Source organism: Zingiber officinale, chromosome 4A (assembly GCF_018446385.1).
Source record: "Zingiber officinale cultivar Zhangliang chromosome 4A, Zo_v1.1, whole genome shotgun sequence".
NCBI classification, from domain to species: domain Eukaryota; kingdom Viridiplantae; phylum Streptophyta; class Magnoliopsida; order Zingiberales; family Zingiberaceae; genus Zingiber; species Zingiber officinale.
Window position 1 is genome coordinate 125,456,503 of NC_055992.1, and position 17,952 is coordinate 125,474,454.

General features: G+C 35.2%; 1 protein-coding gene across 3 annotated transcripts; it reads right to left on the bottom strand.

Annotated features, from left to right (window-relative positions):
* Positions 1–1,172: 1,172 nt before the first annotated feature.
* Positions 1,173–13,192, bottom strand: LOC121970994 (DEAD-box ATP-dependent RNA helicase 13-like). 3 transcript variants are annotated; one of them, XM_042522046.1, is made up of 16 exons: positions 12,961–13,192; positions 12,577–12,818; positions 12,090–12,473; positions 11,820–12,007; positions 11,279–11,473; positions 9,908–10,084; positions 9,161–9,549; positions 7,808–7,988; positions 7,337–7,459; positions 7,151–7,267; positions 6,637–6,741; positions 4,450–4,590; positions 4,265–4,330; positions 2,235–2,387; positions 1,633–1,714; positions 1,173–1,546 (listed from the first exon to the last, which is right to left on the bottom strand). In XM_042522046.1, exons 2-16 carry the CDS (start codon positions 12,752–12,754, stop codon positions 1,491–1,493), a joined length of 2,535 nt encoding a protein of 844 aa, XP_042377980.1. In that variant the 5' UTR covers positions 12,755–12,818; positions 12,961–13,192; the 3' UTR covers positions 1,173–1,490. The 3 variants fall into 3 exon arrangements, with proteins under 3 accessions (XP_042377980.1, XP_042377978.1, XP_042377979.1); XM_042522044.1 differs by having other exon boundaries at positions 12,577–12,869; XM_042522045.1 differs by having other exon boundaries at positions 12,577–12,873.
* Positions 13,193–17,952: the final 4,760 nt, after the last annotated feature.

The window sequence follows — 17,952 nt, forward strand, 5'->3', positions numbered from 1 at the left end:
ATGCTTACTCGGGTGCTCGACTCAAAAAAGTGAGTCGGGGTGCTTGAGCAGGCATCCAGCCGCCTAGACGTATGAGGAGCATCCAGAAACGTGCAAGGTAAGGATTTGTAGGTTAAAATTTCTCTCTTTATATATATATATATAGATAGAGTTTTGATATTCTGCACAACTTATCCTACACATTTTGTATCCCTCGTGATTAATCGGGAGTTTAAAAAGGATAAACAAAAAAAATTGAAAAAAGATCATTGATTTCAGGTAACATTTACAATCAGTAGTTTTTGTTTGTTTATTTATTTTTTTTAACGAGTTAAACCAAATAGATTTTAAAATTTAGGAGTTGGTTCAAGTTAAAAAAAAAATTAACACTAATAATTTTTAAATACTCACAAGGCCTATATATTTAGGCATCTAATAATATTTTTTTATTTATTTTCTTAGCCACGGGATTAAGCTAATTAAATTTACCTTTAGTATTTAGGGATTAGATTTAGTATTCAAGCTAACAAAAATTTTAGATGTTTATGAAATATATTATTTATATTTAGGATTTAAGATTTAAAAAAATATTAATTTTTTAAAGCATAAAAGAAGAAGTCGACAAAGAAAAAAATACTGAGTGTCAATGCACGGACTAAAAGACGTATCATAGCTCTCTCTATATAATTTTTTTAACTTACACATCCTTACCCTACATATTTCTAGATATCCCTCATATGTCCAAGCGTCCGGATATCCGCCTGAGTAATCCGATTCTCAACAGTGAATTGAGATGTCTGGACAGACATCCGGGTGCCTAAACTGCTAAACATGTAAGGTGCTCAGAAATATACAGAATATATAATAATAATAATTAAAAAAAATTTATTACCGTGTGAGAATAACTTCTTATAAATTACATAGATTCTTCCCCAAGATCTTATGTTGACTGAAACTGCACCGGGGTATCCTTATTTACACTCAAAAATTGATCAATAAAATATTCGTTCCATTTAAGAATCCAAGTACAACTTATTTTGATTTCTCATTCTTACAGAATTATGATAGAAATTATAATATTCACAAACAAAGAAACTAATAAGCACAACATATCAATCTTGTTAACTTAGAACCCTAATTATACACAATAGATTCTAAGACTGAAAATTTGAGTATTGAATTTGGCTTTTGTATTATAGAGGCTGGCCGTTGCAATTATCATCAATCAATTTTAACAATCGAAGAAATTCTCATCTTAGACAAAAAAAACTAGATTTCTGTAAATTTCTATAAATATTCTTCAAGATAACTCTCAGAACCTTTTGAATTCCACTCGAACCTACATTAGACAGCATACCAATTTTGTAACACATTCTGATTGTACACATTTCAGTAGATTTCTAATTTAGTTCTTCCTTTGAGAATACCGATCTTGTAATTGACTTCCAGATGTGAGATGAAACTGTCGACCAAAAGCAATTCGTCGATCAACTACTTGAGCTAGTAATCCACTATTTGTGGCCTTCTTTTCTCTTTTTTCTTTCTTGTCTCTGCTTCTCGCGGACACCTGGTGAAACAAAATGCTGGTCATTAGAATCAATTTATAGTCAAATGCCAATGGAAGCTAGTGCAAGATAGAACATGATGGCATACACTTTTTCTCCTCTAGTTTTTTGCGTTTAAAGGATTCAGCCGCCCTCTTTATTTGTTTCTGTTTGTCTACATTGACACATACCTATAAGAATGAAAATAGGTGAGGATTGAGTAATGGAAAAGATAAGTGATGTATCACACATTCAATAAGCTGGCATATAACAAGTTGAACAAATCTAAGTAAAATAGTGATGAATCAAATAGACAAGCTATAAATAAAGAGGCAAAACCGTGTGTACTGTTGGACAAGTCAACAAGTGTTAGGTCGTGGAAACCAAACCACGATAAGAAACAGAAGATTGTCTTCTTTTTTCCCAGGTATGTTTGTTTAATAGTCTGCTTAGTATACGTTTGAGCTTGGGTTGGGTTTAAACAAGTACTTAATCCCAGGTTTAGGTTAAACTTTCCAGCATCCAATGCATTGCAATCCCACCGATATTTCTAAATAATTTTCTTAAGAAAAAAGTGTAGTACGAATAGTGTTTCACATCATCGTCCAGTCAACATGTGCGATCAAGTTTCATTATGACTGAAAAAAAAGCATTGCAAGACTGTCAAGAAATGTATCTAACAAAGGAACAATTTTATAGAGAATCAGCTACCTCATGACCGGAGCTGCGGAGGGCCTGGAGTGGTTCGACCAAATCCTGACCAATGACCAAAAAGCCAGGTTTCCTATTAGAGTTTTTTGCTTCAGTAGTATTCCACTTTTGTAACTCTTCTAGTTGTTGCTGGAGGAGAGGAGACACACCAGCCTGATAAAATAACAAAATAATACTTGTCAAATAAGAGAGTAAAGATCCTAGAGACTCAAGGTGGAGACTGAGTGGTTAGTGTAGAAGTGCCATCATATATCGAACCTATGCATATTAATCATTTTCTTTTACAGTGAAGGGTCGCATTGGATCTGCTTCCGGCCATATAAGGATATAGGGGGCTAAATCAATCTCTAGCTTGTTAAACTTCTACCCAATACTGACTTCATCATAAAAGTTTTAGGCATGCATAAATGATTTATTCCATGAAGTGCTTCAATCAACATGCAAAACTTTATTTCGCTGTCAGTCTTTAAAATCAAAATGATATTAACATTTGTTTTCTTCATTAAATGAGTATTAATATGAAAACAAACTCAATAGTGATGTCTTCCATGATAATTCCAACTCAAGGCTCATCACGGGTGCACCAAAAGACTTGCCTTTCCTTCTGCAGAGGATGTAGAGCGCAAGAGAGATTGTTAGGGTCGTTGACCCAAAATATTTTGGAGAGACCTCATCAATTTTTTAAATTCAATAAAATCCAACTCACCATGTGTATGGATTACAAAATTGGGAACAAAACCAATATATATGTGGGATTTTGAGTCGGTATTGGGGGAAATGTGGTTTTTTCCATCGGTGGGGGGAATTCTCCCTACAGTGAACATCAGGTGGTTCTCCATGGAGATAACCAACTTGCAGATCATGCAAGTCATACGCGAACACTCTTATGCAAGTCATGCAAGGAAAAGGGATACCTTCGACTGGGCAATCTAAGGGAAACATTGTCCAAGATGAACAACAATATCAAGAATGAAAGTCTGTTCCATCTAACTGTAACAAATACATATGATGTAACTTACAATCCGATGATCATTTGAAGGATGGTAAAAAAAATGCAGTAATTTGCAACGGTAGGTAAATGATGTTGCTTGGTCTGTGCATTTCGCAGGTTGGAAAACCAGACTGGACAAAACTGGCAGTCCTACCAGGTCATTAGCTTGGTCCTACCAGGCCATTAGCTTGGTCTCGTTGAACCGGCTAAACGAGTTAACCAGGAAAATGACATTAGAAATATATTTTATACTTTATGCATGTAACACATTTTATATGTTCAATAAATATATTAAGTCCATTCATTGGCATTTGCTTGAATTCAACGCTACCCTCACCATTACTCATCCGGGCTTAGGACCAGCAATGGTAGGCTTGAATAAATATATTAAGTAATATAGATAAATCTATTAGTGGAACTGTAAACTCAAAAAAAGATGTCACAAATATAACTTTTGTAGGTATAAATATTTTAATTATATATATAATTTATAAATAATTAAACCTGTTTTATAAATATATAATCACTTAATGAGAAATGTAATTTTAAAAATAAAATCAAAGAAAAAATATATGCTTGCAGTAGAGAAGATTTAAAACTTGTCAAACTCAATACAAGACAAGCACCTTCCACCATGCAAGAAACTGAGTTTCTTATAATCATGCTGGTTAACAGTTAAAGATTTTACTGGTTTCCTTATCACCCACAATTTCCATTGTGTTTTTGAGTTGGTCATTTACCGCTATGGAGAAATAAGAAGGCAAGAGCTATGGAACTTGGAATATGAGAGTTATTGTGGCTTGAAATCAGTCTAGATGACTCAATAGGAGTGGCAGTCTGAAGCCTTGTTGTGATAACAAATCCGCTATCAGCATTGCACACATCCAGTACAACATGATCACACTAAGCATATTGAGATTGATAGGTATTTCAATAAAGAAAAGATTGAAAAATGCCTTGCAATGAATACTACCAAAATATATATATATATATATATATATATATATATAAATGATGAATAAATAAACCGTAAACTTACACCAGCCAAATAGCGACGAGAGAATGTTTTAGGTTGGAGAGGCCGTTTCAGGTGATCATTCAGTTCCTTCACGCACAAACACGAACATCAAAATATGACATTACTAGACTAGTCCAAAGATCTTATCAAATTAAAGAATAAAAAATTTTAGTGGTACATATCCATAAATCAAAATGAGAATGAACCTGCTGTAGCTTCTTCAGTTGAACAGAGTTCATTTTCTTCTGTTTGTATCCTTTTACTGTATCTTCTTCACTCCCGCTCTCTTCTACTACCAAGTCCAAAGATTCAGCATTTCTCATAAGCCATTTCTTCTTCACATTTTCCTGGATATGCAATATAGGCAAAAAAGTGAAGAAAACTACTAAAATACATCATTGATACTTGGTTTTGCTCCATCAATTGTGCAATCTGCGAGCCCAGAAAGTGCATGATGAAGGTGTAAAATTTGTCACAGCAACATAGTAGAACCGAGATGGACTCATTGGTGCAATAATATAAATACCCCTATAATTGTTCTCAACCTAAACCATATTAAAAGAAATTTCAAGTTTAAATATGATACACCATTCAGAGGTGTATTCAACCTGGTATGGAAACATTATTGTGCTTGATGTGCCAAAGTACTTGATTCTATCCTCATGACAATACCATCCATTATCTGGCTTAAGACCAATTTGTAGCTTAAAGAATTTAAGTCAGAACAACCAATTTGTATTGTTATCATCAAAGAATATCATTTATTATATTCCATGAAATGTGTAGTGTGAAGAAAATGAAGGCAACAAACTCTGCCAGCCAAGAAAATAGAATCAGCAAACTAGATATCAGTCAATTAATTTGGTAAAATTGTATGAACTTCAAAGAATCTACCTACACAGAGAAAAGGAACAATCTACACTAATTACCATTAAAAATGTAAATAAACAAGAAAATAAACTTGTTCTAAGTAATTTAAACTCTTACTAAATATCTTACAAAGACAATTAAGAATCGAACCTTTCTCAATTAATATCTTCATATTTCAATAGCATCAAAATTTAATATCATTAACACCGGATGGAAAGATGATACAGAACGAGAGAATCATCACTTTGGTAGTGTACTAACTGCAATATGATATACTGCAGTGTATTGCACAAGTGAAAAAAACACCTTGCCAGCGGCTAACCGTGACGTTATCTAATGGACGAAATGCCCGCAAGAAGCTTGATGATTTTTAAGGAACTACTTCATAAATGTCAGGCTGAGAAGCAACGTGAACCTGAGCAACTAGAGGAGTTGGATTACCTAACAACCAAAAGAGTATATAATGGTCAGAGGGAATTGATGTTCAAGAACTTGAGAAGTTAACACATGATGGCGTGCCTTACAAATATGAGCAAGGGCAATTGTAAGTAAATCTAAATGGATACAGATCTAGTATGGATACATCTGACACAAGGACTGTTAAAGTGGACTTGGTGCAAGGAAATGAAAAAGGGATAAAACAAGAGGAAAATACTATTATTGATCACAATGGATCATCATCTTGAGGAAGATGAGTTCACAGGATAGCAAGTTGGGATTAGTGAATGAGTTTGTTATAACAAGTTTAATGGGTTTGGATTCACAATGGATCTAGCTTTATATGAAGGCTGCCCATTACTGTTGATCGGCATTGAGAAATCTGAGCCTTTTCCTATGTCAATAACTGGATGAGAGGCAATGGTAGACCAAAGCAGCTTGCCGAAGGCAGAAACAGCATCACAGGTCAGCATTGCCTCCAGCAATCACTTCATTAGAAGCACAGGAGTGATTAACAATGATATAGCATATGGTACTATAGTATAGTTAATATCTGTATATTTTCCGGAACAGGTGGTTCCTAACAAAACTAACCGAAATATATGATGGTCTACCTACTGGCACTTGTGAAAAATGTTCAAACAATTTCTGGTAGAACATGTGTTCTGAAAATCTTGCTATTACTGTGAAGACCATCATTTCTAAAAAAAGTTATGCCTACTGTAAATATATAAACTCCAAAAATCTCTGGGCTCATTTCTCTCTGCATCAGCCTGAATGTTAGTGTTCAAAATAGATAAAGAAATTGGAAATTGAACTTGGAACATACATTTTAGCATGCACTTTTAATAGAATATTAAACAAGCCTGCATTCTCAAAATTCGAATTCAGATATTTCTTTTCATCAAGTCTTTCTCAAAATAAGAAAAATACACAAATGTCTTATTCACAATCAATATACCCATAAGAAGTTACAGCATATCACAAAAGCAAGTTAGCAAGTGGTGATGCCCATTTTGACGAACAGGAAGCAATAATGCCAGTCAAATAGTACATGGATAAGAAAACATAACAATTTTCCACACCTGGGAGACATTGTGTGAAATTTTGTCAATTTGACGGGCAAGAGAAAGGCGCTTCATTATTTCAGGCATATATTCATTATGAACAGGAAATTGCTGAAGGCTTTCCTGGAAATTCACATAAAAGATTTCGTGAATAATTAAAATTGAAGAATCAGCCCAGTGCTGTAGACATGAAAAGAGCATAAAAGCATACCACATAATAGTAGTACATGCAACAAGCAATAGGACTTATATAATATTTGCATCATAATTAACTTGTTATTTGAAATTTTATGATGAGTTATCAGCTCCTATTAACTGGCTCATAATACATTATGTTTCGTGCATCTTGTACTGGCTCAGTCGAAAGGCACATGAGGCATGTGCCTTTGATGCACTGAGCTCAACATTCTTCAATATGCTACTATCAGCATTAACTAGAGGATGATGCACCCGAAAAAACTCTATTAAAGGACAAGAGCAAAAAGCTGCAAGTTTCATGATATTTAACTAAAATTAAAACTACAAATATCACCTTGGATAATGATCTGCATAACGAAAAAAACTTCGTCTTATCACTAGAAGAAATCAATGAAATAGAACAGCCATCAGCAGAAGCACGTGCAGTTCTTCCACTTCTGTGAATATAAACCTAAGGCAAAAAAGAACCTCAGTTACGAATATCATTGCATATTTATTAAAAGCACAACCTAACACATACGTCAGCAGAATGTGGAAGCTGATAATGAACAACAGTTCGAATGCCAGGAATGTCAAGACCTCGAGCAGCAACATCTGTTGCAATCAACACTCCATTCTCATTTGCACTAAAACGATCAATGGCCTGTAACAGCTCCATGTCAAATGGAACAATCATATCAAAACATAAGAAAAACAAACACTAAGCAAACACATATTAAAATGTTACAAAATGTTAACAGTTGGTTCCAAATGATACCAATAGATTGTATGAAGAGGATTACTATTGGTAAAGGAGGCTTCATATATAAGATTTGCAAATATCAAATATAGCTAATAAACAATTCATGTAACTGACAATGTTTCAAACTAAATTTCTGGTTGCAAATTAACATTTGTCCAAGAAATTCAAGTACCTGTCATGATTCCAAACATGCAAAAGTGTAATCAGATAATCAGAATAAACATACCATTACTGTGAATTTTCTAGTACCTTTAAGCGGGCTCTTTGTTGCATCTGAGCATGAAGGGTCCAAGAGTTGATGCAAAGAATGCGCAAAATTGAAGAAATGCGACGTAAAGCTGCAATTGATGTACAGAAAACAATAGTACGGCCTTGGCCATGAACACTTAATATGTAACATAAATAGGCCTCTTTATCTTCTTCCCTGCATCTGCAAATACCAAATGATACATATTAAATACATAATGTGAAAACTGAGAATGTTGTATAATGCTCACCAAGGTTACATGATAAGATGTAAGGACAAAATCATCAGTAAAAAAATCTAAACATAATATTCTGAAGGCATCTTTTGTATATTGGTCAAGACTAGAGGACAAGTAGAAGTATGATCCAGTCTAGAAGAGTCACAAAAAAAGTTCTTTTATTTATTTTTTTCAAGAGGATCTTGAAAGCTAGACATCTCATTGAAACCTACGAGGGTAGGCTCTCCCCCCACTATCAATGTAGGAGTAATGCCCCTCATCAATTATTTTCTAGTTTCATGCTCATGATTACAAATGTAGATTTATATAGACTCACAAATGAAGAGGATACGTTATCATGTAAGTAATTCTCATTCACATTCAAAGGTCATTTCAGTGGAACAAAGAAAGCAAGAACCACATTTCTTCTAGAACATACTCAGATCAATAAAAAAATTAAATTTTGGCAGTGAAAACCATTCATAACACATAGGAAATTCAAGCTTTGCAATCACTCAAGCCATTGTATGTGGTCAGCATCAGGATCACCAAGCCAAAAACCTCACTATCAGTCATATCAAACTGATTGATCAAAACCATAAAAACAATAAAAAAAATTATAAAAAATGAAAACTAAAGGAAAAAAAATTAAGTGGGATCTAGTAAAAGATGAAATGTAATAGTTAACAGACAAGAAAGGAGAATATTATCATCAGATATTTATAATTAAGATCAGAATGATACAGTTCAAATAAGTCCGCAAAGCCTTGCATTAATGTGACATAATGCTCTAATGTTATCTGAAAGCAACAATTTTGTAGCCTACGATTTGATGAGACAAGCATAAAATACTAGCTCAGCAACAATTACCCTACCTCCACCCATTATTCATGGCGAATAATCCAACTGCTAGGCAATTGTAGGTCATTGAAGGAAGTTCCAATTCATTGATAAAAATGTATTCAATAAAGTGAAAAAAGAAAAAAGAAGCCAAGTAACACAAAATATCCATTTTAGCATGTAATCCTAGTACAATAAGACCATCATATTGGAAAAGAAGAGAGAGGGACTAATTGCCGGATGTAATATCAATGCAAATTCCAATCAAATATGAAGCATGAAAGGGAGAGTGAGTTACTCAAGGAAGGATTCTTCAAGGTTATGAGCCAAAACCGCAGTATTTGTCAGGTCAACAACTGCAACATCAGGCCTTATTCCAGCTCGTTGTGAGAGAGTCTCAATAGAACTCAGCGCATCTGAATTTGATGTTTTTGAACTAGAGAATCCTCTCTTAAGTTTTCTACGGAAATTATCAGATAATGCTATTGTTGCAGAGAACACAAATGTCTGTCTCTTCTTTTGCTGTAAATTTGGAACGGTTTTGCACATTGCAGTCCCTTTTGCACTTTGTTCAGACGAACCATTAACCATGGGCAACATATCTATGATAGACTGCATCTCATGAAAATGGCCTTTCTCTATCATCCTATCAGCTTCATCCAACACAAAGAAAGACAAGGAGTGCAGCTGTAATACAAGTATAAAAATATTAGTATGTTTAGATTTGAGGAGAAGCCAACACTTGCTAGTACAGATGCCGGATCAAATATGAGGATTGTCTAAAAGTACAAGAAATAAGGAAAATATTAGGCATTTTTTTTTTGCTGGTCTGTGTTTTATATATGTGTGGCCACCACAGAACCAAAAGATCAGCAAACAAATAATTTTACATAACAGAATAAAAATATTACCCCCATTCCTCAGTGGAAGAAATGCTACTCTAGGTTTTCCCAAACAACTTAAAAAACAGCTCTTATTAATCCAAATACTAACTGACCAATAGTGGCCAAGGGGCATATTCCACATAAACAACTTCAAAACTAACCTCCACAAGATGTTCTTCTCCTGCTGACATTATCTCCCACAACCGTCCCGGTGTTCCAACAACAATCTCTGGTCGCCTTTTAAGAAGCCTTTCCTGTTTTTCTGTTGACATTCCACCGACTATAGTGACCACTTGAATATCAAGAAACCTTGCAGCTTCCTTCAAATGGTTAGATACCTAGAAGGTGACCAACGTATATGTTCAAGGCAACCAACACTTGAATATCATAATTCATATGCTTGCGAGTTGCAAGAGAAAGCAATGGACACTAGTGCAAAAAAAAAATCTGCCTATTGATGCATAGCACTTCACTGTCTACTAGAGGAGTAAACAAAGGACAAAAGGTTGAAGTACTTCTAAAAGTTAGAAGGAAGACAATAAGCAAGCAGTTCAACAAATAGCTCACTTGGGAAGTAAGTGGTACAGGGAGTCAAACAGTTTATTACCTTCTAAACCATGAAGAAGCAAAGCAAGTGGCATGTGCAATAAGGAATTTACAGAAAAGAATAAGATGCTTATTCACTCTATTGTAAGGTTAAAATGCAAGGATATGAAAATATGAAAAATAATTTCGAAAATGAAGAAATCAAAAGAGATGTATATGAGAAGTTAGCCTCCAGCTTTTAGCTCAGATTTAAACATGTTCATAACATCATTAAGAAAATAATAGAATAGATACTGGGTCCAGGGAGAAAGATGAAATGCCAAAACAAACAGTTAAGAAAACAAGAACTGAAGCTGGAAGAAGAGAAGTGTATATAAGAAATAAGGCAATATGTTTACAAATTATTAAATGACTATATACATATCAAGATAAAGCTATAAATCACACCATCGCAATAAACTACGAGGAAAGGTTGAAGATGCTGGTAAGACTGGTGAACATCTACTGCCATGTGAGTTAAGGAATTGACAAATTATATCATGATATAGAACTAAGATGTTATGAATGGTTAAATTAGAGCAAACTCTACAAACATAACTCATGGGCTCATTCAATTTTAACTAGCATTTCTTGCCTACACAAGTACAACAAGTTTTCATCTAATGCTCACAGTTAATTTTTATGAATTTTCCCTTTACTTTAGATATCATGAAGACAGATGGAAAAAGGAAAAAAGAACAAAAGTGAGACTTTCCTAGATTTGTTTTGCAATTAAAACATGGTTTTTAAGAGCTTTATTAGTGGATATATATATATATATCAAAAAGGAGGATTCATAAGCATGTATCCTAGTCAAGAAATACTCCAAAATACCACACACACACACATATATGAATTACAGCTTATTTCTGTAGCCTCCTTTTTAGAAAAAGGTAGTTCCCAATCTTACTATTGCCAATACAAAAGAGATCAAATATACATTTCACCTGCAAAGCAAGTTCCCTTGTTGGAGTGATAATAAGAGCTCGAAGAGGACCTTTGTGAAAAACTTTCTTAGTTGAAGTATTGCTTTCATCTAGGAATCTACCCTCTTTTTCTCTTTCTTCAAGTAGGCGTTGCAAGATAGGGAGCCCAAAGGCAAGTGTTTTACCAGAACCTGTCTCTGCTGCACCTATGACATCCTGATTAACCATAAACAATACAAAAATCATTAAAAAGTGTTTCTAAAAATGAAAAGTCACCCAAATATTAATATCACGACTATTGGCCGAAGGGGAATTCCCAGTAGCTAATATGTAACCAATATAAGGTATGAGGAAATAACCAAAGGGAAAATTCCCCAGAATGGCTTAAACTACAATGGCATATCTTAAAAATCACTAATCAATCTATTCAAAACTAAGTTATATACTAAGAATGCATAGAATACTAAGCTAACTAGGAAAAAAACAGCTAATGCATAAATGATATTGATTGTAGTAATTGAAGTTGGAATATAATCATAGAAGCTAATCAAAAGGATCCAACCTTTCCTTGATGAGCAGCAACTGGAATACAGGCTTTCTGAATTGGAGTGGGTTCCTTGAATCCGAGTCGGCGTATTGATTTGATAAGAAGGGTATGAAGCCTTAACTCTTTCCAAGCATAAACTTCATCCTCATCAAGAATTAGTTTTTCGTTGTCATCATCACCAGTAAAATTCTGTTGGATTATGTCTGCTAGGCCAGGAACAACATCAACAAATCCATATTTTCCATATTTTAAAGAAAGGTGGTGGAAATGGCAAAACAAACTCACCCTTTAAATTTTCACTCTCTTCAGAATCTTTCTTATTCCTTTTTATCTTCCTTTTCTTGGTTTTGCTTTTGGATGGATCCTCACCTTTATCATCATTGGTAAAATGTGAACCATCCTCCACAATCTCTACGTCCTCATCCCTTTGCCTCTTCTCCTTCTTCGACTTCAAGTCATGGTTAAGTTTCTTCTTATTCTTTCCATCTTCCACATTGATAAGATGTGAGCCATCCTCCACGATCTCTACGTCCTCATTCCTTTGCCAATTTTTCTTCTTCGACTTCAAGTCATAATTAAGTTTCTTCTTACTCTTTCCATCTTCCACAGAGGGAACCTCTCCAATAAGTCCGTACACTGACTCGTCGATCTCCTCCAAAGAAATAAACCCTACACGAAACAGAACCACGCAGTATAGAACTAGGAGCACAAAGAAAAATGAACCAACGTTATAAAACCAGAGCACAATAGAAAACGAGAGGGAGAAAGGAACCTCCTTCGCTGCTTCCCTCGATAAAAAACAAGGGGTCCTCAGAAGGAAGAGAGTCGTTCCAGGCTAGCGAATCGAACTGATTTGACTCCGGCGCTGCTGCTCTTTTGGAAGGTTTCACCTTCTTGTGCTTTCGGTTGGACGAGCTCGCGTTAACGAGCGGTGGCGAAGACTCCGGCATCGAGGAGTTGGGACGCAGGTCCTGAGACGACGACGGGCTGCGTCGAAAGGAAAGGAACGGCGACCTGCAACAAGTATGGAACTCACGGCTTGCCAAAATTGTTCCGTTCCACAACCTGCCTTCAAATTTTAAAATTTTCACCGGAAAAAACTGATTCTTTGCGCTCTATTCCATCGCCTATGGTCTAAAAACACACCAGCACTCACCAGGTCTATAGAGAGAGTGGGGCGTCCTCAATGCAGGAAAAGAGAAGCGAACGCCGGAGAGAAGAACTAGCGCATGCGAACGCCGTAGCAAGTGCAGTTGAGAGTGAAGGACGGCCGGCGTAGAGGAAGCCGACGCCTGCGAGCGAGTGGGCGAGGGAAGCAAAAGCGCAGCTTTCTGGTTAGGGCATTTGATAAGTAAATTGCTTTTCCCCCCTCCCCTGACACGCGCACCTCCCCTCCCCCCTCTCTCTCTTCCCTTTAAATGTCTGTTCTGCCCCTCTATCTTTTTTGATTTTTTTTTGATTTTTTTTAGTTTTATTTTTAAATTTAATTTAATTTATTAATTTTTTCATTCATACTTATATATTTTTAAATTTCTATTTAATTTTAATTTTTTAATCAATTTTATTTATTATTTTTCATTAATACTTATATATATTTATTAATTTATTTAGTTTTATTTTTTAATTAATTTTGTTTATTATTTTTCATTAATACTTATATTTTTAAAATTTTATTTAAGTTTTATTTATTATTTTTTAATATTTATTTAGTTTTATTTCTTTAATTAATTTTGTTTATTATTATTATTATCAAATTTTTTAAAATTTTTTTATTTTATATAATTTTTAAATTACTCTCTTCCTGTAAATTATCTTTCTAATTTGATACTTAAATTATCCCTCATCCAACTATTGACACATGTCATAATCTTCTCTCCCTTTAAATTATCCCTCCCTCCAACTATTGACACATAACACATGTCAGAATCTCTCACCCTCTTTAAATTACCCATCCTCCAACCATGTCAATGGTTGGAGGGAGGGATGATTTAAAGGGAGAGAATATTACGACATGTATCAATAGTTGGATGAGGATAATTTAAGTGTCAAATTAGGAAGGTAATTTACAGGAAAGGAGTAATTTAAAAATTATATAAAATTAAAAAAATTTGATAACAATAATAATAAATAAAATTGATTAAAGAAATAAATATTAAAAAAATAATAAATAAAATTAATTAAAAATAAAACTTAAATAAAATTTTAAAAATATAAGTATTAATGAAAAATAATAAACAAAATTAATTAAAAAATAAAACTAAATAAATTAATTAATTAAATTAATTAAAAAATAAAAACTAAATAAAATTTATATAAAACTGAAAAAATAAGTATTGATAAAAAATAATAAATTAAATTAATTAAAAAAGAAATTTTAAAATATACTGAGAGTTATTTTTAAACAAAATTAATTAAAAAATTAAAACTAAATAAAAATTAAATGAAATTAAAAAAAAAGGAAAAAAAAAAGAGGAGGGGGCTACATGCGTCATTTGGAGGGAGAGAGGGGAGAAGAAGAGGGGGTGTGTGTCAAATCGGGAGGGGGAAAAGCAGATCTCATTTGATAATCGTATAACTAAAGTTATGATAATAAAATATAATTAAATACAATTTGATTCAACTTAAATAATATGATAGAAATTTATTTATTTAAAAATTTTAATAAATAACTTAATTTAATATTTTACTATAAAACTAATAATAATAATAATAATAATAATAATATTATTATTATTATTATCATTATTATTATTATTTAAACTCTTCATTTTTTTCTCTTTTTCACATTTTCTTTTATTTTTATGTTTTTCTTTTTTTCCATTTTTGTTTTTTTTTTTACTTTTTATTTTTTTTTTTAATTTTTAAAATTTTTATGTTTATTAGTTTTTTTTATTTTCTAAATTTTTTATTTTTAAAAAAAAATTACGTTTTTTCTTTTTTTTTATATTTTATTCCCTGTTTCAATACTTGATTTTGGAATTATCCAAAAAAAACATTCTAGTTCATTTTTCATTTAACCCTCCTTTCTATATCATTGGAAAACAACATCATAATACCATGTTACTCATGTTCTCCTCTTTATCTACTCGTCCTTCTGCTCTTGAGCATCGTGCTCGCCATGGAATGCCATCTTGGGTTCTGTGATTGAGAGATTTTGATGCATCCTAACATCGATAAGAACAATTGAAAACCCCCCCCCCACAGGAGCACGACTTAAGAGACGAAGTCATTGTGCTTGACTACTTTGCATTAGATTTTCACGAGGAGCATGATAAAAGAGTCTCCTTTGATGGAAATGGCCATGATGAGGAGACAGTTGAGTCGACTAAAATGGACGATTCGAAGTTGGGTTGACCCAGACATGAAGGGGAAGGGAAGGACATCGATTTTCCATAGGCGAATATTGATTTGGATGATTGTGGGTTCGATGAGCTGAAGGAGGAGAAAAGTGTTGGATAAAATAATATGTTGTCGGATATTTGGGGGACTTAACTGAATTTAAAATTACATATAATTTAAATTCAACTTACAATAGAGATGACCTGAGCGAATAATCTCAAGCTGTCAGCAAGAGCTGGTTTCTGCCAAGTGATGAAGGCAGTCTGCACAATGTTGACAAAACAGACTGATCGACTGAGCAGCATGAGCGGGCGCAGCAGATCAGAAAGGCCGACAGGATAGAAAGGCTGACCGAACGGGTAGACATGCCTGGTGAGAGGCAGGCCCAGCGATTTGGTGTCAGGCGGACAAACAGACAGGTCGGGCGAAACAGACCGACCGAGCAAGAGGCGGACTGGGCGGACAGACAAGTCTGGCGAAAGGCAGATCGGACGAGTAGCCAGGTCTGGATAGGTAGGTCAGGCGAAGCAGACCGGCTAGAGAGAGACAAACAGGTCTGGCGAAAGGCAGACCGGATGAGCTGACAGGTCAAGCAAACAGATCGGGCGACTCGGTGAGCAGACAAGTCAGGCGAACATACTGGTCGACCAGGCGAGCAAACAGGTCGGGCGAACAGACTGGCCGACCAGGCGAGTAGACAAGCCGGGCGAACAGACTAGCTGACCGGGCGGATGAAGAGACCGACCGGTAAAACTTACCGAGGCCTGCGACTAACGCAGTTTCCTTGAAATAGATTCACCCCACCTCCGGCAGTGCTTCGATGTTTACTCGGGTCGTCTGTTTCCCAGAATATAATGATTGACCATGATTCCACCAAGCACTAGTGGTCACGGCGAATTGAAAGATATCCGAATGCTATTACAGGCACTCTGCAGAGTAGAGAGTAGGAATTGCACGACAAAGAATGAGGGAATGAAGGTTTCGAGAAATAAGGGTGTAAAGAACATGTAAAGATTAAAGATATTGACTTACATAATGATCTAGTTAAAGATGAGAGAAGAAAGTGATGGCTTGGTGGAAGTTCTTGCTTGAGCTTCTAAAGGTTTGTACTTTGCAACTTATTATCTATCAATTTTTTTTTCATTAGAAGTTATTCCATTGTTATTATATTACTATCAGAGTTTATTACTAAATAAATATTAGGTAAAATGTCAAGGACTCTCTTTTAATACTTGTTTCTCTTCGTAGAAGCCACTCCAGTCTCACTTGAAGATGCAAGCAATACGTGTCAACGAAGTCTTCTCAATCGTGAGGCACCTTTCGATTCTAAAATCTCAATTGCCTATTGGTAGATTAACCTCATGATCAGTTCTAACCCTTTAGTGAAATGTTTCGCAGCTTTTGCCAAAGAGAGTTTGGCTCCAACAATGCATGAAATGATTTTGGAGCTTGATAACTAACATTTTGAAGCATTAGTTTTGCTCTTAAATTTATCATTTTATCCTTGTATGCCTAAATCCTATTTTATATCATGTTTTACAAGGCTTATTATAATTGTTCTCTAAATTTTAATATTATTTCATAATTTTATAGGCAATCAAGGGATCATGTGGCAAAAAGGGATCATGGACTTGAGTTAGATTGATCTAAAGCTTAAAGCTAGGTTTAAATGAGGGGATTAAATCCGGAGAAATTTGGACCCTTCATTCAAGATCTAAGGAGATTTGAGTCATCTATCAAAATCTGGTCCATCCAAGTTAAAAGAAAGATAGATCACCACCATCTATCGAGATCTGGAACCTTTAATCTGGATCTGAATTTATCCAGCCATTGATCAAGATCTGAAATATTTATGACCGTCTGTTGATATCTGAGATGAGATTCAAGAGAAGCTATAGGAATAGGAGGAATCATCTTCTCTGCTCTTTACGCGATCTTCTCCCGACGCTATCAAGCCAGTGCACCTTCTCCCCGACGCTGCTCTGCCATCCACTCCACCAAAGGACCGGCGACGCCATCCAACCTCACCACTGTCGGCTCTCACTTTTCCTTCTCCCTCACATCTCCTTGAGCTTCTTTCGGAACCACTCGACGCCCCCTTCTCATTTGCTACCACCAAGGGTTGGCGGTTGTATCCTCATCACCATCCAGCCACGCCGCACATTCCTCTTCGAGTCACCTCCATAGACACGTCATCGCCGGAGTTCCTCTCCTCTTCGAGCTAGAAGAGGAGATTCTCTGACCATTTCCATCCAGCATTGCGCGCCTTCATCTTCATCCATCCGGCTGAGCATCTCCTTAGAAGAAGAGATCCGGCCACCCTTCCTAGCACCATGGTTCCAGCTCCCATCAACCCCCCCCCCGAAGAGGAGGATTCACGTCTGCAGCCCCTTTGCCACACAACCCTTAATCAACAGTTATCTTTTCAAGGCAGCTTTGCATCCCTAATTATTCCTGAAAACTCATTTTCTTTGTCGCATTCGATGTTTATACCATGGTCATTTTCCTTATATTATTTACTCCTATTGTTTACGTTGGTATTTGTTTGAGATTAATAATGGATGTTGATCCTGTCCGGAATTTGAGTCAGATGGACCGCGGGGTGAGGGAATGTAATGTTGACTGAGTCGCGACGTCCCGGAGGGGGTTATGCTGAGATGGCTTCTACGTTGATCAAGTCTTCCGAAGTCCTTTAATCAATGTTACCTGCAGGCAGCGACCGGGTCCCTGGTACCCCGAGGCTCGAGACAGATCCAATAAATGCATAAGTAACATGCTAATAATATAATAATGAAATGAACGAGGGGCG

Bases quoted from the DNA above. Each gene is read 5' to 3' on its own strand.
- LOC121970994 (XM_042522046.1), bottom strand. From the start codon at position 12,754: ATGCCGGAGTCTTCGCCACCGCTCGTTAACGCGAGCTCGTCCAACCGA. The intron at 7,989-9,160 runs GTAACTCACTCT...TGGTATTTGCAG, and splicing joins CTTGAAGAATCCTTCCTTGA to ATGCAGGGAAGAAGATAAAG. The intron at 7,460-7,807 runs GTACTAGAAAAT...GAGCTGTTACAG, and splicing joins AACAAAGAGCCCGCTTAAAG to GCCATTGATCGTTTTAGTGC.